Source organism: Mesoplodon densirostris, chromosome 7 (assembly GCF_025265405.1).
Source record: "Mesoplodon densirostris isolate mMesDen1 chromosome 7, mMesDen1 primary haplotype, whole genome shotgun sequence".
In the NCBI taxonomy this organism is placed as follows: Eukaryota; Metazoa; Chordata; class Mammalia; order Artiodactyla; family Ziphiidae; genus Mesoplodon; species Mesoplodon densirostris.
Genome location: NC_082667.1, coordinates 39951696 through 39977381, shown reverse-complemented (window position 1 = coordinate 39977381; position 25686 = coordinate 39951696). Strand labels below are relative to the sequence as shown.

General features: G+C 42.9%; 1 protein-coding gene across 2 annotated transcripts in view; it reads left to right on the top strand.

Moving 5' to 3' along the window:
• Positions 1-1571: 1571 nt before the first annotated feature.
• Positions 1572-25686, top strand: part of AMOTL1 (angiomotin like 1) — a 105043-nt gene continuing 80928 nt past the window's right edge. The window contains exon 1 of one of the 2 annotated variants that reach the window (XM_060103191.1): positions 1572-1831. In XM_060103191.1, the coding sequence (XP_059959174.1) occupies positions 1801-1831 (31 nt within the window). In that variant the 5' untranslated portion in view covers positions 1572-1800. Of the gene's footprint in view, positions 1850-25686 lie in introns of both variants that reach the window. The other variant, XM_060103190.1, reaches the window with a different exon arrangement.

Genomic DNA, 25686 nt, shown 5'->3' with positions numbered 1-25686 from the left:
AATTAATAAATGTTAGTTTCCTTCCTACTTTCCCTCCTTTTTCTATCCATCACCTCTCCCCCAGCCTATGCTAAATTCATACAATGCCAGTGGCTCTGAGCTCCACCACTCTTCAAGGCTCTCCTTTCTCCTGCATGCACTCAGTCCTCTCCACCAGGGGCCCGCTGGCCTGTTAGGGAAGGGGCCGCACAGCAGGAGGTGAGTGGCGGCGAGCAAGCAACGCTTCATCTGCCGCTTCCCATCGCTCCCCATTGCTCGCATAACCGCCTGAACTATCGCCCAGCCCAGTCCTTGGAAAAATTGTCTTCCAGGAAACCGGTCCCTGGTGCCAAAAGGTTAGGAGACCGCTGCTCTCCACTTTTTCCAAGCATCTCCAGTGCTTTCCTGCTCTGTGGTTGCGTATTTTGTTATCTTAAATAAATAAATCCTTGAAGGGCTGGTTAGCTGCTGTTTCATTTCTTTTATGTGTTATCGAGTACTAGGGTATCGGACTTTAAATGTGGTAGGTTTTTGGTAAATAATTGTTAAATTATTGCATTTGGGTTTTATCTTGAGAGCAGAGGTTACTGAACCATCAGGGATGTATCACAAGAAAAGACTGTAATCAGAGGGGCACACAACCCACCAGGATTGAGTGGAGGGGTAAAACTGCTGGCTGACTAGTTAGCTAATGGCCACAATCCAGGCGGGAATCCCTGAAAGAATTCTGGTCTAGAGAGAAGGCAGAGAGGAGAGGAGCACAAGGTAAGAGGTGTGGGATGCCCTGTTTCTCCTATTAACATCTTCCTCAGCAACTGCAATACTATTACCTGGCCTCTGCTCCTGTAAGCAGCAGAGACAGCTCCTGGAAGCTAGGGAGAGACGTTACATGGTGTGGGTGGGTTTGGGGTCCCCAGATCAAGGCTCCGGAGGTCTGCAATTGAGTATACTGGGGTGGGTGAGGAGTGTTACTCAGTGTAGCCTGGTTTAAGAGGTGGGACAGAATCAGCAACATTCTCCCAGAATTACTTTAATCGCCTCCGCTCGGGCAGGTAACAGCCTAGAGGTTTGTGACCACTGGTTGTAATATCTGAGGATGTAGAATCTGTTTTGGCCCTTCTGCTAGTCAACGGAGCCCAGAGCAGCAGCTTGTCGTCCAATCCCAGTGCATGATAGAAGCACTGGGGCTAAGGGAATGCAAAGAGAAAAGTCTGGCCACTTTTCATCTGGAAATACCGCTTAAGAAGAAAAAAATCCTACACAGAACTGATCTGGACTTTGAGGGCAGATCGGGAAACCGATTTCGGCCGGAGTTGGCCTGGTGGGACGGAAGAGAAAGTCAAATGAAGGAGAAGTGGAGTCTGACATGAATTAAACCTCGGCAGGGACCAAAACAAGGGAGGCCGTCGCCCTCCTAACTCTCGGGGAGACACGTCAGCTAGAGCTCGGGGCAATTTCAGCTGGCGATCTCCCGGGCCCCGGAGGGGCGGCGGGAGCCTGAAGACGGGCTCTAGGGCCCAGCGGCCAGGCGCTGGGCGGGGGTGAAGTGTAGGGTTACAGTGACGATCCCGGACTACCCTCCCCGCGCGGCGCGCGGGGCGCGGGGAGCGCGGGCGGCGGCGGCAGCGCACGGGACGCTCTAGGACCCAGCGGCGGTGGTCCGGTTTGGGGCTGGAGGGGAAGCCTCGGCGTGTCTCCTCTTCCTTGTGAATGGGGCTGCTTGTCGGGCGCCGCTTCCCCAGGCTGCCACACGCCATGCCCGGCGCGCTGCCTGGCCGCCGCCTTCCCCAGCCGCGGCACTGAACTAGCCATGATCGCCTCATGTGGAGGGCAAAGTTGCGGCGGGGAACTTGTGAGTCTGCGGTGAAAGGTAACCCGTCCCCGCTCCGGGCGCAGGGCGGGCGCCTCCGACTCTCCCGCGCAGAGGACCCGGCCGATCTATGCTCCCCGCCCCCTGCCGCTCCGGGCCGGGGGCTCCTCTCCAGGAGTTCGGGGCGGAGATCGGCCCGCCTCCGGAACGACTTGGGCAGCCTTTTTGGTGCTGGGGGCCGGGAGTGCTTGCCACCGGAATCTTGATCTCCCTTACCCATATTGCTTTAAAAAAAGAAAAAAAAAATCAGAACTCTGTTCCCGCGCCACTCTGCAGGCCCCGGAGCCGGCCGGCCGGCTCGCAGCGCCGCGCCTCCCCGCGCCCCCTCGAAGACTGGGAGTCGTTTGGCCGTCGTGGCCCGTGGCCGGGGCTGCAGGCGCGCCCTCGCCTTGGGGCTAGCCTTTCCGGAGGGGCGCTGCCATATGGCCGCCCTCTCCGCGACGCGCCGGCGCGCGGCTCTCCGGCGGCCGAGGGAGGCGGCGGAAGGGGTGGCCGGTGGCCGCTTCCCTGCGCGCGAGACAAAGGCGCGCACGGTGGCCCGACCGACGCGCCGGACCCCTCCTGTAGCCCCAAAGTCTCGTCTCTGGCGGGTGGGGGCGGAGAAGCGATCGCGCCGCGGACCCCCGGCCTCGGATCGCGTTCTCTGATTGCTTCTTCTTTGTTCTCCCGGGACAAGTTTCTTTGACAGAAACTGGGGAGTTAGATCCAGCTCTCCCTTGCTGTTCGTGTTGCTTCAAAAGAATCTAGTTTCAGGGGGGAAAAACATTAAACTTTCCAAGTGGAGGTGGCTCTTCTTGGAATGGGACTTTCGTGGCACTTCGGTCGATGACAGCTGGGCAGAGCGGGGCCCGCGCTGTGGCAGGGGCCGGACGTGCCCCGTGGGCAGCCGGGCTGGAGGACCGGGCGGCGGAACCGACGAGCGCTGGCTCGCACCCACCTCTAGGGCCTCCGCCGCGGCGACCTTTCCAAGTTTCCCTCTTAGGAGCCCAGGCTGAGAATCCGGCTGCCTGCCCGCAGCTCCCGCGCCTCGCCACGCCCTACCCTCTAGTATCTTGATTGGTGGCTGTAAAGACTCTCCCTTTCCATTTTTGTTCGAAGGGTGTTTGCTTCTTTGGCTTCGGCGTCGGTTTCCTGTCCCCGAGTGGCACATGCTTTGGAAAATGCCCGGCTAGTGTGTGGATCACCTGAACTGGGGCTTCAGTAGACGTGGCCCTGATGATGGGCCTCGGAGCCTTTGAGGTTGGGACCGAACATTTTCCGCCCTCGGTCCCCCTCAGTTCCTTTGCCCTGTCCTGATACAGTGCGGACATGGTTGCCCGTTTTCTTCTTCCGAGGCATGTTAGGAGAATCGAGTTTTTGTACTGCTTATAAAGTCCTTGGTGGTGTTGGAGATAGTGGGTCACTAGAGCCATTTATGATCCCGGAAGATGCTTTGGACTACCCCAAACAATAACGTTACTTGCTATAAGCAAATACAACCAGAATAGAGGGATTATTAACAGCTACTATTCCAAAAAATTTCCTTCCTTTTCAGGAAGTGAAAAGTCTGGGCTTGAAATGTTGAATAGTCATTTCTCTCTCTCTGCTTCCAAAACTGGCCAGTGTGTCGCTGCCAAACTAAGATTTCCCCTGGCCGCCCACCACTCCGGGCTGCCCACCACGCCGGGCTGTCCACCACTCCTGGACCCGGCAGCTCTCCGTGGACGTCCGACACAAGTTAAGCATTGGTGTCTCTCTAACTTGCAAGTTCTTGAAGCATCTAGACCAGTGTGACATTTATGTCCCAGGACGCTGCTCTGATCATCATAGTGCATCTACTATAATGCTTTTTATGGAAGCGATGTGGGCACAATCCTTAATACACTTTGAACTGTTCTACAGAGGAGCAAAGGGTTGGAACCCACTGATTGGACCAGAATTAAAAGAAGTAGGGCATAGAGTAGAAGGCTTTAGAGCTGCCTGTCTCTACTCTCCCTGGTGGGCCATGGGGGATGTTTAGTTTCTGGATGGGTATGCTTTGCTTTTGTGAGATACATTTTTCAAGATAAATGAGAAAACCCTTGTGAACTCTGCAAGTGGATAGGAGGAGAGAAGGTGCTCTTAACTCCACTCCCACTCCCTTCTTTTTATTAGTATTTTTAGTTTTTAAAAAAATGTTTATTTATAATTACCTGCACCGGGTCTTTGTTGCAGGATCCCTGCACTGGGGGCACCGAGTCAACCACTGGACCACCAGGGAAGTCCCCTCTCCCTTCTTTTTAAAATGCACACAAGTCTTGGTCTTTTGGTTCTGTGTGATGGTGGGGGGTGAAGAATACTAATGTACTGAAGGGCATGTGGACATCAAAGCATTTAAAAATACATCTGTTCATGCAAGCTAATGGAGGACTTTCGGTTTAAATGAGATTTTAAAGTGCTGTTAAGAAAAGCACAGGAGTGCAGAAACGTGAGTGATTTTCTGGGAAGGCACTCTGCTGATTAGACTTGAGAGTGTCTGCCCTTGGCCAGTTCGTCTGGAGGCTTCTGTGGATAGAGCTCTGCTTTTTTTTTTTTTTTTTTTTTTTTTTTTTGAGTCTACCCCTGTGGAGAAGTGTAGACCCAGGGCCTGGGGGAAAGATGGCCGATCTAATTGAAATTAGATGGCAGTCTGGCTGGTGAGAGTTCTGTTGAAAAGTACAGCCCCGAGGTACCAGTGCTTCATAGCAATTTGTGAAAATGCTTTGAAAATGATAAATCACTGTATAACGTAAAGCTTTTTAAAGAAAAAAATAATGAACGACTTAGAAAACAAGGGAATTGCTAGTGAAAATCGTAAAACTCTGATTTTCCAGGCCAATACATTAAAAAGGAAGTGACTTTGTAAGACCGGTTAGTAGTCCTGATAAGCAAAATTCTCCCAAAGTAACATCCTCACTCCTTCCAAGTAGCTATCTGCATTTTAAATGCATATGGAAGCTTAGATCAGGAAATTCTCTAGTGTTTTGAATAATTTTTCTCCTCCTATTCTTTCATTAATTTTAGTAGGTTCTTATGTCCCAGAATTCACTAGGCAATAGAATACTTGAAAAGCAAGGGGTAACTTGGAGGTCAAGTAAGAGGACATATTTAATTATAAGGTTTGTTGGAAATAGTCTGAGGTTGTTGAGGTTTTTATTTGTTTGCTTAGCGCTTAAAATTTTTTTTTTTTATTTTGTTGGTTTGTTTTGTCTTGGAGAGAAGGCAACATTTAAATCTTGGCCATTGTGGGTAGATCCGTACACTACATTTTCTGGAACGGAGGCACGCCTGGGCTTGTGTGTTGGCACCACTCTGAGTTCTTCTCGAACTTGTGAGGCCCTTGGCCTCCATCCTTGCGAAATCTTAGGGTATATTCATTCCAGGCTCTTAGGACCAGACTCCTGGACTCCCAAAGTGTCTCACACATCAGGCATTTTTTCGCCCTTTATTGCGGGGGCTGGGGGAGTAGCTCTAACGTATTAGGAATTGTATCCCTGTTAAGCCTCTGGAGAATTGGGTTTAACTTAAAAAAAATAATAAAGTCACATGATCCTACTGTGTGTGTTTAAATCTGTATTTGGGACTTCACTGGCCAGTAGTGCAGCTACGTGTACCTCTTTTCTTGTTTGTTTTGTTTTTATGTAAAATGCCTGTAGCTCACTTGTTTGTTTGTTTAACTTTCAGTTTTGAAATGATTATAACTTTACGGGAAGTTGCAAAAATAGTAGAGAGGTCCCTTGTACTCTTCACCCAATTTCCCCCATTGGTAACATCTCGCATAACCAGCGTACAACAGTAGAACCAGGAAATGGACCTTGGTACGATCCAGACCATATTCAGATTTCACCAGTTTTACATGCAGACACTCGGGTTTGTGTGTGTTATCCTCCTGTGCAATTTTTTTTTCACATGTGTAGCTTCCTGTAGCTACCACCACAATCAAGATGCACAGTTATTCTATCACCTCAAAGCTCTACTTTGTGCCACCCCTTTATGGTCACCCTCCCCTTCCCCCTATTCCATCTCTAAACTGTAGTAACCACTGTGTTCTCCTGTATAATTTTGAGAATATTGCATACATAAAATTATGCAGTATGTGATCTTTATGAGATTAGCTTTTTCACTCAGCATAATACCCTCAAGATCCACCCAAACTATTGCTTTATCACTAGTTTGTTCCTTTTTATTGCTGAGTAGTATTCCCTGGTGTGGATATACCACAGTTTGCTTAAGCATTTACCCACCGAAAGACACCTGGTTGTTTTCAGTTTTTGGCTCTTACAGTTAAAGATGCTCTGAACATTCATGTACAGGTTTTGGTGAGGACAAAGTTTTTGTTTCTCTAGAACAAATGCCTAGGATTGGGATTGCTGGGTTTAGGTGTATGTTTAGTTTTTTAAGAAATTGTCAAACTTTTCCAGAGTGTCTACCATTTTACATTCCCACCAGTAATGTGTGAGAGATGCAGTTTCTCTGCATCCTCACCAGCTTTTGTTTATTATTTTAGCTGTCCCAGTACATTTTTTAATCTCATTATGGTTTTAATTTGCATTCCCTAATGGCTAATGATGTTGGACATCTTTTCATCTGCTTGTTTGCCATCTGTATATCCTCTGTGGTGAAATGTCTGCTCCTGTCTTGCCGTGTTCTAACTGGATTATTATTATTATTATTTTTTGCCATTGAGCTTTGAGAATTCCTTATATATTCCAGATATGAGTCCTTTGTCAGATATATGGCTTTTGTATATATATTTTTCAGTATGTAGCCTGTCTTTTCATTTGCAGGAAAAAAAATTTTAATTTTGCTAATGTCCAATTTATTGATTTTTTTCCTTTTATGGATTGTGCTTTTGGTGTCACATCTAAGAACATTTTGCCTAGGTTAATATTCCAAAGATTTTCTATTTTTTAAAAAAATTTTCATAGTTTTACATTTAATATTCAAATTGTAGTTCACTTTTACCCTCTTAAGAATGTGTATGTCTTGCTGTCCATCTTATAAACCATCTTATAAACCATGTGTATGTCTTGCTGTCCATCTTATAAAACCAGTTGATTATGCATTTAGTGCTCTGGAAGCACACGGGTGAATCAGGCATAGTTCCCACTCTCCAGAGCTTGCTATTGGTGAGGTGGTATGTGGACATTCCCAGGTGTTAATATTATGATAGAAGAGAAGAGCATGATGTATTTGGGAGCACAGAGAAGAGAAGCAGCAGGGAGGTCTCACTTTGATCAGGTGGTCAGGGAGGGCTTCCCTGGGCATGTTGCCCAAGCAGGGTGGGAAGAAAATGGGTTCTTGCCTTTGATCTAGTTTTTGGATATTTTACTGGCATGAATTCTTCAGTGTGGGTTACCCTGGTTCTTGAGCACAGGTTGAAGGACTTTGGGTAAACTGAGTGGTTGAGAACTTTTTTGAACAGCACATGGCATAATAGGTTAAAAAAAAAAAAAAGAAAATGCAGTACTTAAAACTGAGTATGAGTAAGGTTGAATTGATTTAAAGTTAGAATATGTGTCAAAATGAAAAAGGCAGTAGTATTTTGGATTGCTTAGGGGCAGATGGACTTAGTTTGCTTCCTGGCCCTGTCACCTCCTTTCTGTGTGATCTCAGGGTGTGTGACCCGTGCAACTTCATGGAGACAGTGGAGACAGTAAAGGTTCTTACCTGGTGGAGTTGCATGCAGGTGAAATGAATTGATGCATATATAGCACTTAGCTCAGTGCTGGCACATTCAAAGCATTCAGTAAATGCCTATTATTATCATTAGTAGTAGTAGTAGTAGTAGCAGTAAAATAGCAGAAAGACAAATGGCTTTATAATGTTATGTGTTTTCTCATGTATCTTTTTCTTTGAGAAACTGGAATCCCAGTTCTTACTCATAGAAGCTTGCCTTTTCACACTTGGGAAAACTGTGCTGTATACCAAATACTATTTATTTATTTATTTATTTAAAATTTTATTTTATGTCCTTATAGTTAATTTACAATGTAATGTTAATTTCTTCTGTACAGCAAAGTGATTCAGTTATACATATATATATTCTTTTTCATATTCCTTTCCACTATGGTTTATTACAGGATATTGAATATAGTTCCCTGTGCTATACAGTAGGACCTTGTTGTTTACAAATATTATTTATTGATTGAGGTTAGAAGCTAGGATACTCTATTCACCATCTAGTGCTCCTTATAGAATATGCCTTTTCCCTACCTCTAAACCAAGAGTTTCTGAGTAAAGAACAATTTTCTCTCCTCCCTGACCACAGGAGGTGGTAGGTGTGTGCTGTCCTGAGCTAGTTAAGATTTTGGGGTCCTTATTACCCGAGGTACAGTAAGCCAGGGCTGATGTCACTGTGCCCCAAACTTCACTAGTAGCAGCTCCCTTTCCTTTCCCTTGATGACTAAGTTGTTTATTTCCCAGAGGAAACGGACTGCGCCTTAGGTGTACAGATGTAGAGCAGTGGTTCTTAAACGTGGGTGGACATCGGAATCGTCAAGAGGGCTTATTTAAAACCCGACTGCCGGGCCCCAGCCCCAGGCTTTCTGTTTCAGCAGGTCTTGGATGGGGCCTGAGAATTTGCATTTCTAACAAGTTTCCAGGTGATATTGTCACTGCTGGTTTGGGGACCACACTTTGAGAAGCACTATTTTAGAGCACAGGCCCCTATAAATTAGATCTAGACTGAGGTACCTTACTCTTTGGAACTGATTCTGTTCATGTTTAATGGTTGAGATCGACATAGATTTGATTTCTGAGGTTCCTAGTTGATGTACATGACTGTATCCTTTCCTCTAATCCCTCTTCCATGCCTTCCCCCTTCCCCACCCTGAGTTTTCCTTCTCTCAGTTGTCTTTTGATCTCTCAGTCCTTGGAAGACATGCCAGGTTATGGTACATGGTGACCATATACCAGCCATATCGCCTTGGCTAATTCATTCACTTAACTTCTGTAAAATAAATGTGTTTACTAATGCTTATATCCTAAGGTTATGGTGAGGCTTACCTGAGATAATGCATGTTAAAAGGCCGTATAAGAGGTAAAGCATGGTGCAAAATTTGTTTTTTTATTATTTCGAGCGTCCTTGATTTCCCTTTGGAAGAGTGTCCTTGGATTTGGAGGTGGACTGCCTCTCCTGATGCTGAGTTCCACTGCTGCTGGGTCGACTCGGTAAAGATTGCTTAGAAATGTTCAGGGACACTGTGGAGAAGTTACCTGCAGTGGACTGGCAGTTGGGCTAGGGTCTCTGAGGGCTTTCCAAGCTGCGATGTTTTGGAGGCTCATTGATGTGCAGTTGTAATGACCAGAGAAGAGCTCAGGGCTGGAAGAAAAGCTTGAGCAGATGCTGCACTGTTAAGAGAGTCCGCTTCCTCTCAGTGGAGAATTAGAATTCCATGATTTTTTCCTCTCAGCTTAATCTGGCCCCCAGATTTTTTTTTTTTTTTAAGTTCTAGATCTACACCTTCCATGTTAACCACTAGCCACATGTGGCCATCTAAATTAATGAAAATGAAATGAAACTAAACATTCAGGTCCTCAGTCATACTGGCCACGATTCAAGTGCCTAAGAGCCATGTCCATCATTACAGCAAGTTCCACTGGCCAGTGCTATTCTAGAGGGATGCTAGCCCTGTTTGTCTGAAGGCAGCATCATTGGGCTTCATATCGTGGGACCGGGGCATGTTTTTTTTTGCGGTATGCGGGCCTCTCACTGTTGTGGCCTCTCCCGTTGCGGAGCACAGGCTCCGGACGCGCAGGCTCAGCGGCCATGGCTCATGGGCCCAGCCGCTCTGCGGCATGTGGGATCTTCCCAGACCGGGGCACGAACCCGTGTCCCCTGCATCGGCAGGTGGACTGTCAACCACTGCACCACCAGGGATGTCCCCGGGGCACGTTTTTGAGTGAAATGTACCACTCTTCCCTTGGAAGTCTGGTGTGACTGATGGGGAGAAAATACCACGGGGATACTGCCCTGTCAGCTTGAACCTCACTTTGCCACTTGGCAATTCGGAGGCTCATTTCGTTTGGAAGGTGGGTCAGCAAGGCATCTGGGCATGGAGTTCATCAAGTTAGCAGGCTGTTATCAAGGGGAGTGGTCTACTGTTTCTAGGGAATATTCGAGGCTTTAGTTCAGTTCATGGGATTCTTCCAGGAATCTGGTCCTTGAGAGAAACAAATGGAAATGTTAGGCTGGATTTAGCCCTGAGACCCCCTTCTCCTGGGGAGGATCCAGAGGCGGCCTGGACTCCTCCGCCTTGGGTCGGCTGCCCTGTTGAACCAGCCTTTGTCCGTGGGAGGCTGGGGGCTCACTCGTCTGGTTTGTGGCGCCAGTTTGGGCTTGCTTGGATGCCATTCCGCGCTGCGTCATCCTCACTGTTGCCTCCTTTGAAGGTGTTCTGTAAACTGTGAAGTTACTTTCCTTACTCGCCCGCATCCAGTCAGTCACCAGGTCCTCGCAGTTGACCCCCAGGATGGTTCTTGCATATGTCCCCGCCCTTCTCGTGTCTCCACAACCCAACCAGCCGCACTCCTCGTTACCTGGACTGTGGGAGCCATGTGACAGGTGTCCCCACTTTGCTATCTTACACCTCTTCTGATGAACTCTGTCCTCCCTCCCCCCCTCCCTCCTTCCCTCCCTCCACCCCTCTCAGGACAGGCAGATCAGGACAAGGATGACAGATGTCATGTCTTTCAGGCTCACTCTGCCTCCTCAGTGTGAGGTGGGGCGCACACACACCCTGTGGCCCTGTGCCCGGGAGGAAGGAGGCATCTCCCTTCCAGCTGCTGCTTCTCAGCTATAAGGGCTGCTCCGGATGGCGTGGCCCAGGAACGGAACCCCTGAGAGCAGGCGTGAGGCAGGCCTTTCCCTTCCTTCCATGAGCTGTGCTCTGAAGGGCTCTGACCACCAAGTTTCTAGTGAGTGAGGCTTTCTATCTGGCAAGTCTGGGGAAAGGAGAGAATGTAAAATTCTCTAGTAAGGCCCTGTTTCCTGAGGGACGGGTCCCTAAAGTCACTGCAACTAGGTTGCTCATCTTGGTGATGTGGGAAAAGTTTGAAAGATGTGAGGGCAATTTGTTCACTCATATGAACTCTGTAATTTATAATCAATCCTCATTTTAGGAATGTTAGGTTTGTTTTCAGTATTGGATATTACAGGCAGTACTTTGTCTTTTTTTTTTTTTTTTTTTTTTGCGGTATGCGGGCCTCTCACTGCCGTGGCCTCCCCCGTCGCGGAGCACAGGCTCCGGGCGCACAGGCTCCGGACGCGCAGGCTCAGCGGCCATGGCTCACGGGCCCAGCCGCTCCGCGGCACATGGGATCCTCCCAGACTGGGGCACGAACCCGTATCCCCTGCACCGGCAGGCGGACTCCCAACCACTTGCGCCACCAGGGAGGCCCAGTACTTTGTCTTTTACATACTTCTTTGCAAATGTACTAATATATATCTACTATAAATTCCTAGAATGATAACCATAGTATAAGTACATTTTGAATTTTAATAGATATTGCCAAGTTGCCATCCAGAGATTCTATTTTTTTTTTTTTTTTTTGCGGTACGCGGGCCTCTTACTGTTGCGGCCTCTCCCGTTGCGGAGCATAGGCTCCGGACGCGCAGGCTCAGCGGCCATGGCTCATGGGCCCAGCCGCTCCGCGGCGTGTCGGATCTTCCCGGACCAGGGCACGAACCCGTGTCCCCTGCATCGGCAGGCGGACTCTCAACCACTGCGACACCAGGGAAGCTCTCTATTTTTTTTTTCCGTAAATTCTCCCCAATTAAATTTTGTTAAAATTTTACCATCTGATAGACAAAAGACTTATATATATATATTTTTGTATTTATTTATTTATTTTTTTTATTTTACAAATTTAATCAGTTATACATATACATATGTTCCCATATCCCCTCCCTTTTGCGTCTCCCTCCCACCCTCCCTATCCCACCCCTCCAGGCGGTCACAAAGAACCGAGCTGATCTCCCTGTGCTATGCGGCTGCTTCCCACTAGCTATCTACCTTACGTTTGGTAGTGTATATTTTAAATTTTTATTTGTTTATTATGAGTGATATTTAGCATCGTTTTACATGTTTATAAACTATCTGTATCTGTTTTCCTGAAAACTTTCTATTTATGTTAAACTTTTGCTTATCCATTTATAAAATCTCCTCATACATTAAAGGATGAGCCATTAATTGTCAAAAAAAAAAAAAAAAGGATGTGAGGGCAGACAAGAGGGAGTGTCTGGGATCTTTTCTGAGGAATGGGGCAAGGAGGAGGAAGGATAGAAACAGAGACCAGGGAATGTGCTTTTTCAGATTTATGGAAACCCGTGGAGGCAGTGGATATTTCTTAGTGCATAGTAGTAAACTCACTGCAGAACACACGTAACCCCACTCTAGTTTCTGAAAGGAGAAATGGACTAATGTTCCTTTATCTGGAAGAGTAAAAGAAAATGTCTTCTGAAATCCCAATAGGTTTAAATGAAGACACCTGGGAAAGTACTGTAACCAGCACAAAACCATTTACGCAAACCTTGAAGATAATGGGGGTGTGAGGTTAGAAGCTGGAGGTTTGTAAAAGGACAGAATCCTGTCAGACTCACCCTTCCCCATGGTAGTGACTGGCCTGGTAGGTCCAAAATGCGTGGCAGCATGAAAAGTGGTGAATAAATTCACTTTAGCTAACTTTTAGATTTGCTCCTGTAAAATACTCATCCAGAAAAAGGAAAGAGTATGTCTGAAAACGTCTACTCTGAAATAGGGATTATCTTAGTCCTGAGTTTAGAGCTAAAATTTCCCAAAATTCTGAAGTTACTTACCTCCAACTTTCTCCAAAATAAATTCCAGGAATATGGAGTGGAAAAAAATGGAAAGAAATACAAATATTTATACTTTAATGGCATTTGTTAACTGACCAATATCACACTGTAGTTTAGGAACATAAAATGGGCTCTGTGTAATTAAGCTTGCTCATAAAGTGAACAGCTTTTTTTTTTTTTTTTTTTTTTTTCCGGTATGCGGGCCTCTCACTGTTGTGGCCTCTCCCATTCCGGAGCACAGGCTCTGGACGTGTAGGCTCAGCGGCCATGGCTCACTGGCCCAGCTGCTCCGCGGCATGTGGGATCTTCCTGGACCGGGGCACGAACCTGTGTCCCCTGCATCGGCAGGTGGACTCTCAGCCACTGTGCCACCAGGGAAGCCCTGAACAGCTTTTGTAGGATGAAATTTAGTAGTTAGGCAGCAATCACAAATATTCTAATTGAATCTACTCTGAATTAGTTTCAACTTCTCTTAAGGATGGTACATGTTGAACATTTGGGGAGCATGACATTTCTTATTTGGGGACAGAATATAAATTAGGCAAAATTTTGGATACAGAAGCTCTCACTGCTCAATAAAAATCTGTTGACTTACTAACTCTGGACTGTGCAAGTCAATACTGAGGTGGAGAGTTTGGTGAGGATACAGTAAAAGGATATAGTTCCTCCATTTGACATTTGAGGGTCTCTCACGTGCGTGGAACTGAACTCGGTGTGGGGTGTATGTCCTTTGCACCTATGGAATTTATATTCTAAAAGGAATGTAATGTTAGAAAACAGAAGGCAGATGAACTGGTTTATTCCACTCTGAGAAACGAAGGCCAAGAAACGATTAATAACTGCCTTTCAAGTATTCTGTCTTCACTGTGGACTGCGTAAGAGGAAATGTGTTGAAATGACAGATATCGTGACTTCTAGAAGCATGGAAGAGTTCCCTGCCAGAGAGCTTGGGAGGGTATGGAGGACACAGATGCAACCAGGGAATTACTAGATGTGTGAGTGTGACTTAGTGGAGGACACTCAGTAGAGATGATGGAAGGTGGGCCTAATGGGCCAGTTGTGATGTGTTCATCTGTGGAGCTGAATGGTTAAGACTCCAGAACTGCAAACGTGGAGTCACTTCCCACCGGTGCCACTCACTGTCTTTGTCACCTTGGGCAAATTACTTAACCTCTCTGTTAAGTAGTTTCCTCATATGTTAAATAGGCATAATAGTAACACCTACCTCAAAAGATCATTGTAAGAATTTATGTGTATTATGTGAGTTAAAATATGTAAAGTGCTAGGAACAATATCTGACACATTAAAAGAGTCATGTGTTAGTTATCACCCATGTTCCATTGCTGTGCAACAAATTGCCTCATCCTACTGGCTTCAAACACTCATTTATTCTGCTTCCAGATTCTGTGGGTCTGGACTTCAGACGGGGATGAGATGGTTTGTTTCTGCTCCAATGTGCTGGGAGGAGGCTGGGGGTGACTGGATGGTTTGGGATTGGGTTATCTGGAGGCTCCTTCATTCACCTGTCTGGCATCAGGGCTGGGATGCACTTGAAGGCTAGGTCTGCAGACTGGAGCTCCTGCAAGTGGCCTTTCCTCACAGCACCAAGCTAGTCAGAATTCTCACGTGGTGGCTCAGAGCTCCAGATGTGAGTATCCCAGCAAACAAGAAAGAAACTGCCCTGCCTTTTATGGTCTGATCTTGGAAGTCACCTAGGGTCACTTCTGTCGTTCTTTATTGGGCATTGCACTTAAAAGCTTGCCAAAATCCAAGGGAAGAGGAGTTCATCTTTCTACAGGAGTGTCAAGGAATTTGCAGACGTGTATTAAACTGCTAAAGTCATCATAAGAATCATGTCGCCAATATTAAGATGAAGTATTAACAGTTGAGCACACAGTAAATCCTCAGCATTTGGACCACCTAGAGAATGTATTGTTCTGAAGATGTGAATTTTCTGTGTAGTTAAAGGTAAATGTGGCAGTTTTTCTGCAAGATTGATTCCCACCCCAACTCCACTCCTCCATGCCCTCAGCTCTTGCCTTATGTAACTTTTTCTTGATGGTTCAGAATCATCATTATAAACACCAATTAACGTGATGTGTTGTTTGAATTGAGGGTGGGGGGAGAAGGGTATATAAATAATAGAAATATTTGCTGACAGTGATTCTCATTTTTTAAATATAAGCACCACAGTTACCTTCCAAGAGGATGCTTTTCTACCCATTGTTGAAATAGGATAGTAACTAAAATAGGTAGTAACTGAAGGTGCAAAATGATGATAGAATCAGTGTAAAAATTCACATACATGTTCTATGTGCAAGAGGTACTGGGTGATACACTTGAAAGCCCTATGCTGATGACGTTTCCCATTTCTTAAAGATTTGGACTGTGAGAGCCCTGGACACTTGCTAGGTGGAAGTTGATCAGCATCCACAGAACAGACCAGAGTCATCAGCACTGCAGAGCAGTTCAGTGATAGAATATGCTCTGGATTGAGTTCTGAAAAAGTCATCTTGTTTAAAAAAGTGTTCGAATTGGCAGACTTCTTTTCATTGGCTGTATGTAACTTTCTAATGCCCTCGACTTAACTTGCAGCCTTAAAGACCTCCATGGCCTTTTACTTCAGCTCTTTTTCACTAAGAACTGCTCTTAGAGGAATCATCCAAAGATAGCTCAGAACCTTCACATAAATCAGCTGCTTTCTGAGTCTGATAGAGTGGCTAAATCAGTATTGTCCTGGTCTTTTATTTTTGCTTTTTAAAAATTTCTTTCCTCTTTCTTTTTTCCGGCCCTCCCCCTTTAAAAAATCATAATCATATTTTAAGTCATACTTTAAAAATCATGATCCTTGGTTTTTCATTTTTGGTCTCCCTGGAGAAAGTGACAGCCAGTCTGAGAACTAGAAGTGGGTAGGGACAGTGCAGGTCTTAGACCTGAAGAATGCCATTTGTTGAAAAGGGACATGGAGCCCTGGAGGACTGGCAGGAAGCTCAGGTGGCTGGCATCGTGACCGACAAGGACCAGATCAGATTCAGTAGGTTCTCCCAGATGAGGGAGGGGAGCCATTGGTAAACCACCAGGTGGGGCATGTGTCAGGGAGTCGTATGAGACGTTCTATGGCGACAGCACGGGTTATGTCTACATTCACCTTTCAATTTTCTCTTTGATTTGAGTGAGTTGTTCTATCTGGGAAGACCAGTGGAAAATTAGTGCTAGTTATACATCATTGTTTGCAAAATCTGCCTTATTTCATCATATAGAAAAAGGATTTAGGAATCTGTGATCTGTTGTTTGCTCATCCATTTAAGAAGTTAAGAAGAAAACAACCCTCAGGCTCTTAATTCTGGTTATCACCTAGAAATCTCCACTGAACTAAACTCAAGCCTCATCAATATAGCAGTGAAATCTGCTCACATTGATGACGTTTGTGTTGATTCAGACCTGAGATTCAGATCTCCAGAAATGTTACATTATGTTCAGGTCGTATTGATTCAGGCATTTTTTTCAGAGAAATTATTGTAAATCAGTTTTGAAACCCTTGACTTGGAGGAATTAGTCAGTTACTTGTTGCACTGGGCATTAGAGGAAATGTTCTAGTGGGTCTTTGTAGTCAACTGATACGTTATACATCTTGAAGCGAGGTCAGCCATTTTTATTCTTTGATTTTTCATTTTATTGGCCAGTTATAAGACTTACTGCTTGGGGATGAAAATAGGCTTTTAGTTGCCACCTGTGTTATGATCCTGAAGGACTAGGCTTTCAGGATCATAGGTAGTAAAGGGTCAGTTTTTTCCTCCATTGACAGTGAAAGGGATGGACTCACTGCAGGAGATGCAGAGAAGAGATTTGGAGGTCACACCTTGACCTCCATCCTGTTATACCACCGGTGGATTGAAAGAAAAGTCATGGAACACAGGTGCCAAGGAGAGGAGGGTTTTTAAAATTATTTGCAATTCTCAACACAAAGGACAAATCTGCCTCTCCCCGCCCCACCCCCACCCCAAATAACTACTCTATTGTCCTTCTGTCTGAAGGTGGAGCCTCTGGAGCAGCTGAGGGTGTTCAGGTTAGCTTCTGGTTCCTAACACCTTCTCCAGGTCCACCTAGGCTCCTGTGTGCCAGGGTGGCCAGACAGGTTAGGAGTTTTGGAGAGCTTTTGGATGACACCATGTATTCTTTTATTTTGGTTTTTGATAGTAGGACCACAACATTATGCTTATTTTCTGAGGAATTGTGTGTTGTAAGATGTCCCTTATTCCAAATTCTTGGAAAATTGAAAATGTAATTTTAGTCTTGTTTGTCAGTCAGCTGAATAGTCTGACCTAAAACACTCTAAAAGCCTTCATCTCTGGTTTGCTTGAGCATCTTGCTGCTGTTCCTAAAAAGCCCACTGATTGGATCCTCTCTTGAAAGTGAAGTTTACGGTGATGATTCTTTCTTTTGTAGTTTTGCTTTTATTTTATTTTTTAATTAAAAAATTTTATATTCTTTTCCATTATGGTTTATTACAGGATAGTGACTATAGTTCCCTGTGCTATACAGTAGGACCTTGTTGTTTGTCCATTCTATGTATAATAGTTTGCATCTGCTAATCCCAAACTCCCACTCCAGCCTTCCCCCATCTCCCCCTTGGCAACCACAAGTCTGTTCTCTATGTCCGTGAGTCTGTTTCTGTTTCGTAAATAAGTTCATTTGTGTCATATTTAATTCCACACATAAGTGATATCATATGGTATTTGTCTTTCTCTTTCTGATTTACTTCACTTAGTATGATAATCTCTAGGTCCATCCAACAGCCTTGATTCTTGTTCCATTTCCCCATTCTCATAAAAAGAAGCTAAAATGTTTTGAGCACTTACTGTGTGCTGGAACATTGCTCATAGCCCTTGCCATTGTCTCAGTTAAGCTTTGTAACAGTCCTATGTAGTAGGTCCTATTATCCCCATTTCTTGGTAAGGTAATGGGAACCAAGAAGTTAACTCATTTGCTCCAGTTCACATAGCTAATAAATGGTAGAGCCTGGATTCTTACATTGTTTAAGAAACAAATTTGTCAAGACAGAACAAAAAGCATGACACATCCTTCCTTTCCGTTCAGTGGGTATTTTCTCCTTTGTTGTTTTTATTCTTTAAATTTTTCTAATACTCAAGTCTTTTGGCTTGACAGCATCATTTTTTCTCTTCAGTCATCATGTCTTAACATCCTTCCCTTTGTCCAAAGATTGCCTGACTTCCTGCCAGGCAAGTTATTACATTTTCTTTTCTCCCCACCTCCTAATAGCAATCTCACGGAGGCTTTTTGCCAATCAAATGTCAGTGTTGATTTTTATTCCCTTTTATAAGAATTCCTCAAGGGCAAAGAAGATGCATTCCTATGCAGGTGTTTTCTAGAGGGGCTGCTCTCTCTCTTCAGATGCATTTTCTGTAATCAACAGGATCGTTCTTCTGACAGAGTTCAAGCAGCGCTTTGCATCAAAGGGCCTCTGTGCGTCTTCTCTGTATGTCTCACCAGCTTTTGGGGGCTGTGGGCATCTTCCTTTGCCTGGGCAGAGAGGTAAATCATTTTCAAGTATGACTGGTTTGCAACCTTTTTCATCTTAAAATTCTCCTTAAGTTTCACATTTTTTGCTGGAAAAGGCTATAGAACATAGAACAGTGTTTCTCAAAGTGTGGCTTGTGGAACCCTGGGGGCTTCTGAGACCTAAAAGTTATCTTCTTAATAATACTAAGACATGCGCCTTTTTCACTGTATTGACATTTGTACTGATGGTCCAAAAGCAAAAGTGAGTAAAACTGCAGGTGGGTCCACATGAATCAAGGCAGTGGCCCCCGACTATACTAGAAGTCAGGCTGCTTCTCACCAGCACACAATATAAAAAGCCCGTTTCACTTAAGAATGTTCTTGTTGAAGCAGTACAAATGATCAATTCTGTTAAATCTCCAACCTCAAGTACATCTGTTTAGTGTCTTGTGTGATGAAGTGGGAAGTACACATAAAGTGCTGCTGCAGCAAACTGAGGAGGAGCCCTTGTGTGACAAGCACTTGAATCGTGACCTTAATAGCAGCTTTTCTCAGTTTTAGTTGAAAGAACAATTGACAAACTATGGTTATTCTGAGTTAGATATTTGATAGCTGTTTTCTCAAAAGTGAATAAAGGGTGACTGTTATGTCAAGAAAATCAATGGACAGTATTTGTTACCAATGATAAAACTCAAGTTTTCAAGTGAAAATTAGAATGTTGGAAAACTTGGATTTGCCACCATGAGCTTGACAACTTCCTAATACGTAAAAGCCTTTTTGATGGTTGCGATCTGTGTTGTCGTAACAAATGTGATTTTGTCAATTTTGTCGATATTGCTTACTTGATATATTTCCATGTATGGAAGATTTTGCATAGTTCGGTGAACCATTATTTTCCCAATGACCGATGTATTATGTTAGGAAATCCTGCACTGGTAAAGAAAAGTCCCTTCAAAGTGAAAGATGGACCAGTAGACTTTAACGTAATAGAATATAGAGGAATATCCAAGAAAAGGTTTGTTTTTAAATTTACTGATTTTTTATTGGAGTATAGTTGATTTATAATGTTTTGTTAGTTTCAGGTGTATAGCAAAGTGATTCAGTTATATGTATATATATTATATATATGTGTATATATAATATATATATATTCTTTTTCAGATTCTTTTCCCATATAGGTTATTACAAGATATTGAATATAGTTCCCTGTGCTGTACAGTAAGTCCTTGTTGTTTATCTGTTTTATATATAGTAGTGTGTATATGCTACTCCCAATCTCCTAATTTATCCCTCCCCTCCACCTTTCCTCTTTGGTAACCATAAGTTTGTTTTCTATGTCTGTGAGTCTGTTTCTGTTTTGTAAATAAGTTCATTCATATCACTTTTTTTAGATTCTACAATAAGTGTTATCAGATGATATTTGTCTTTCTCTGTGTGACTGACTTCATTTAGTATGACTTACTTCTAGGTCCATCCATGTTGCTACAAAGGGCATCATTTCATTCTTTTTTATGGCTGAGTAATACTCCATTGTATATGTATAGCACATTTCTTTATCCATTCATCTGTTGATGGACATTTAGGTTGCTTCCACGTCTTGGCGATTGTAAATAGTGCTGCAGTGAACACTGGGGTGCATGTATCTTTTCAAATTATGGTTTTCTCCAGATATATGCCCAGGAGTGGGATTGCTGGATCATATGGTAGCTCTATTTTTAGTTTATTAAGGAACCTCCATACTGTTCTCTATATTGGCTGTACCAATTTACATTCCCATCAACAATGTAGGAGGGTTCCCTTTTCTCCACACCCTCTCCAGCATTTACTGTTTGTAGATTTTTTGATGATGGCCATTCTGAACAGTGTGAGGTGATACCTCATTGTAGTTTTGATTTGCATTTCTCTAATAAATAGTGATGATGAGCATCTTTTCATGTGCTTTTTGGTCATCCTTATGTCTTCTTTGTAGAAATGTCTATTTATATCTTCTGCCCATTTCTTGATTGGGTTTTTTGTTGTTTTGATATTGAGCTGCATGAGCTGTTTGTATATTTTGGAGATTAATCCCTTGTTGGTTGCTTCGTTTGCAAATATTTTCTCCCATTCTGTGGGATATCTTTTAGTTTTGTTTATGGTTTGCTTTGCCGAGCAAAAGCTTTTAAGTTTAATTAGGTCCCATTTGTTTATTTTTGTGTGACCCAGAGCATGACATTCCTGCTTTTTGTTTAGGAAAAAAGGAGATAGTGAAACCTAATTCTCAGAGATGTGAGAATTATCTGAGATAATGTTTGTGTATCATGTCGTGCTCAGTAATGTTGCTTTCTTTGCCTTCCTTCCCTATAATTAGATAGCTGCTTGTTTTACATGACTTGCTGGCATAGTTGGCCCTGTGATTTCTCAGTTTCAGATTTAGAAGTATTTATCATATAATATGGTAGGCAGTTTCCCAGGCGTTTTCTCATCATGTTGAATTAGATGTATTTTTTTGTATGATCACTTTTTTATTGTATCTTTATAACAATATTTTAGATGTAGCTGAAATAGTCATATTCCCTTACCAGTCATTTGGGTTAGCTATTATGAAATATAGGGCACTAAAACTATTGACTTCAAATCTGAATTTATTAAAAAGTAACACATTTATGCAAAGGATTTTTCACTTTAAAGGAGTCAATGCAGATTGGTTGGCTGTTTGGTTTTAGGAAAAGTTCTCTCCTTTAATTGTTCATCATTGTTTGGATTCTTCAGATCTAACATGTTTTGGCTTAAAATGTGATCGATTTATAAAGTTTCAGTTTACCACAACTTTTCAGTTCATGTGTTGTATAAGATCTTATATGGCAGAGAAGTACAAGCTTCCCAAACCTGACTCTGCATTCAAATCAACTGTGAAGCATAGCCAAAAACTTCCTTTCTGGTCCGTACTTGTGGAGATCCCGATGTTACAGGTCTGACATTGGGGCTTGGAGGTGACATTTTAACATGTTCCATGAGTAACTTTGACACACCACAGGTTTAGGATTCACTGTTAAAGTGGAGACGCCATCATGAAAGTAATATGTGGCCAAATGGAAGGGATGGGAAGGTTGGTTTCATCAACTGCCTTGGTGTTCTGGTGATTGGCAGGTGGTGTGCTCTTATTACTCTAAGCTTTTATAAGAAATAACACAAATCTGCCTCATATATACTGGCATTTATGCAGGCATGTATGGAGGGAAGGAAACTTTCCCAGAGCCTTTCTTTCCCCATTATCCACAAGCAAGGACATTTCATTAAAACTCCTCTAATATTAATATAAGAAATTAGGCAGGAAAAGAGGACTTAGAATTAAGTGTGCATTGCAGTCCCGCTCCTGGGTATATATCTGAAAAAACCAAAAATACTAATTCAAAAAGATACATGCACCCCAGTGTTCGTAGCAGCATTATTTACAATTGCCAAGATATGGAAGCAACCTCAGTGTCCATCAACAGGTGAGTGGATAAAGAAGATGTGGTAAATATGCATCTACAGACACATACAATGGAATACTACCCAGCCATAAAAAAAAATGAAATTTTGCCATTCGCAGCAACATGGATGGACTTGGAGGGTATTACGCTAAGTGAAATAAGTCAGACAATGACAAACACTGTATGATATTGCTTACATATGGAATCTAAAAAATACAACAAACTGGTGAATATAACATAAAAGAAGCAGACTCAACAGATATAGAGAACAAACTAGTGGTTACCGGTGGGGAGGGGGAAGGGGGGAGGGGCAATATAGGGGTAGGGGATTAAGAGGTACAAACTATTAGGTATAAAATAAGGTGCAAAGTTATATTGTACAACACCTGGAATATAGCCAATATTTTATAATAACTATAAATGAAGTATAACCTTTACAAATTGTGAATCACTATATTGTATACCTATAACTTATATAATATTTTCCATAAACTATACTTCAATTAAAAAAATTAAGTGTGCATGATTGGGGGATCTTTGGAAGGCAGAATAGCATAGTAAAAAGAGCTTTGCTGTTGGAAGGGCTTAGGAGCTGTGCTGCTGGCTAGTTTTGTGACTCTGGACGTGACTTTACCACCGTGAGTCTGGTATCCCTGTCTGTACAATGGGAATAGGGTGATAATTAAATACAATAATTTTTATATCATCCCTGCACTTAATAGGCCCTCAGTAAACGGTAGCTCCTGCTATTATTGATTATACTCTTCTTACTAAAGGGATGTTTAATTTCTTGGGGAATATTGGTTGCTTTAAATTATGTAGCTCATCCGTGAGCCAATACTGACTTATGAGGTGGGCGGGGTGATTAGAAGAAATGTACTTGCCTCTCCAGAGTCCCAGTCCCTGTGAAACGCTGCAGCCTGGCAGACCTCTCAGTGTCACTAAGCTGCAACAGCACGCTCTCTTAGGATCCGGAAGGCTGGAGGGTCCTAAGATCCTCGCGTCTGAACTGTTCCTCTCTCTGCAGTGTGGGTGAGAGGGAGCTTTGAGGAGCACAGCTGTGCATTCATGTTGTCACTTTAAGTCTTGGGGTTTATTTTAAGGCTCTTCATCCTGTTTGTTTTCCTTTGTTCCCAAAACATTAAGTACTTACTGTCTGCAAACAGTGACAGAAACACGTTTGAGCAATGGAGCTTACCTGCTGGTAATAATTTTTTTTCCTCACTGGGAACAAAATGTGAGCCAGGGCGCCTGAAAGAATGCCTTTGTGGTCCTGAGATAAGTATAAGCAAATAGGGTATGTTTAAAGATTATTTAAGTTTGAGTTATTAAATTAATATAGGGCTTATTTATTAAAACTGATCCGAGTAAATAAGTTCTAGAGTTCTATTATACAGCATAGTGCCTAGAGCTAACAATACTGTATTGTATACTGAAAATTTGCTAAGAGGATAGATTAAGATCTTAGCGCGCACACACACACACACACACACACACACACAAATAATAGAGGGGGTGGGAGAAAACTTTGGGACGTGATGGATATGTCTGTGGCCTTGATGATGGTGATGGTTTTACGGTGTATGCTTATCCCCAAACTCATCGATCTGTATACATTAAATATGTACAGCCTTTTATGTGTTAATCATACCTTAATAAAGTAGTTTAAAAGAAAAAACTTACCTGAGGAAAGGAATCTCTGAAGTCCAGGTACTTTTAGTTTTAGCTAAGTTAAACACCAAATACATCAACATGAAATATGGATTGTGATATTATGTGTACTTGAGTCAAGATATTTATGTAGCCTTTGGATGTGACAGTAAAACCCAAATTTAAAAAATGATTTCCTCTTGGTAGACAGGGTCCTTTTACCATGGACGCTCTCATTGTATACCCCCTGTGACTCTGGGTGGTGGGACTGCACTGACTCCTTTTATTTATTTATCTTTTTAACGGTGCATGAGTGGATACCCTTAGAGGTCTCCTGACTGCACCAGCTCTCAGACATGTGAGGAAGCAGAAACCAAGGGTTGTATTTAGCACACAGTCCCAGGGCTCTGGGACCTGCTGTGGGTGTTGAGTGGGACCAAAGAGCCCCTTTCTCTAAATGTGAATTTGTGTTTAAGCTACAAAATCCCTGTGATGTTGTTACCTCTAACACGTACAAAGCCCCTGCAGGATTTGGATCACAGCATCCTTGTAATTAACGTGTTTTAGCACTAGATGGCTTTCTCCCTTTTTTTTTTCCCCCACTAGCTTTTATCAAGCCTTAGTCTCCTGAGTAGATTGAAAGAGACAACTCGCCTTTGAGTTAAGCTCTGTAGAATTAAGAATATGTTTGTAATTGTTATTTTTAAATGTATCTTAATTCCATTAATGTGTATTTATTGAGTGACCATTATGTGCTAGAAACTGCGAGGGACTGTGAACATATGCAGATGGGCCGTTGATTCAATAAGTATGTACTGAGCACTTACTTTGACCTTATTCCTGCTGTAAACTGGAGATACAAGAGGTGAATAAGGCAAGATCCTTGCTGTTAATCAACTTATAAGTTAATGGGGAGAGAAAAAAACTAAAAAAATTAAATACACAGGCAATGTAATATATTGCGGCATAAATATACATGAAATGTGATGGGAATGCAGGTGAGTGGCATATACAAAATTGGGGGAGGAGGGGTAGATGACTTCCTGGAGGAAGTGGCACTAGAGGAGGGCTTCCAGAGACATTTGGATAGTCAGGGTATATATTTTAGCATTTAGTGTGTGCCGAAGTAAGAGTTTCCTTGATCCGTATAGGGAGAAAGGCCCTCCAGATGGAGGAAACTTTGGGGGAACTGCAAGTATTTCTCTAGGTTTTGTGCAAAGGATATTTGGGGCAATAGACATGAGTTGCTATAATTCAAGGCAGGTTGTGCTAAGTCATGTAGTACTTACCATACAGTGCTGTGTTCTTAGAATAGGGGTCAGAACAATTAAAATTTTTTGTAAAGTAAGTCTCTGTATCTATAAGAAGTTCTTTTTTAAAAAAATTTTATTGAAGTATAGTTGATTTACAATGTTGTGTTAGTTTCAGGTGTACAGCAAAGTGATTCAGTTATACATAAATGTATATATTATTTCTTTACATTCTCTCCCATTATAGATTATTACAAGATATTGAGTATAGTTCCCTGTGCTATACAGTTGGTCCTTGTTGTTTATCTATTTTATATATAGTAGTATATATATTTTAATCCCAAACTCATAATTTATCCCTCCCCTACTCCCTTTGGTAACTGTAAGTTTGTTTTTTATGTCTGTGAGTCTATTTCTGTTTTGTAAATAACTTCATATGTATAATTTTTTTTAGATTCCACATGTAGACCTATGACATATGCCTATCAGAAGTGCTTGATTGTAAGCAGTGCAAAGTAACTTTGGCTAACTTAAGCAAAAGAAGAACTTATTGGAAGTACATTGGGCAGCTCACATATTAATGGGAAGGCTCAGAAAATGAGCAGGAACCTAGGTGAAGATATACTGGCAACTCGGGCAGGGGTAGGCTACTTGTCTTGTGATGATGGTGGCTACCATGGATACCACTGTTGCTCCTGGACTCCTGGGGGTACTGTTACCACAGATACTTTATCAGCATCCTTTGTTTTTGTGTCATTTCCTCAAGATTCAAAGTCCTTGGTTGGAATATCAGTTGACTGGGCCTCGGTCCTCCTAACTGCTAGAACAGGGAGGGGACCTTTTGGCTTCTGTAATGGGAGGTAGACCCAGCTTCCAAGGCTCACACAGTGAGTTCAGGGTTCTCCAACACTATTAGTATTTAATTAGAGGTGATTGACTATCAGGGATATGATAGGTAGTAGTTGAAAGTTGAACCACCTAATTCTAAGTTATTTTGCATTTCTGTAGTGTTATGAAAATAATGTACTAGTGCTTTTATTTATTTATTTTTATTAAAGTACAATTGATTTACAATGTTGTGTTAGTTTTTGGTGTACATCAAAGTGATTCAGTTATACATACATGTATGTATATATTCTTTTTCATATT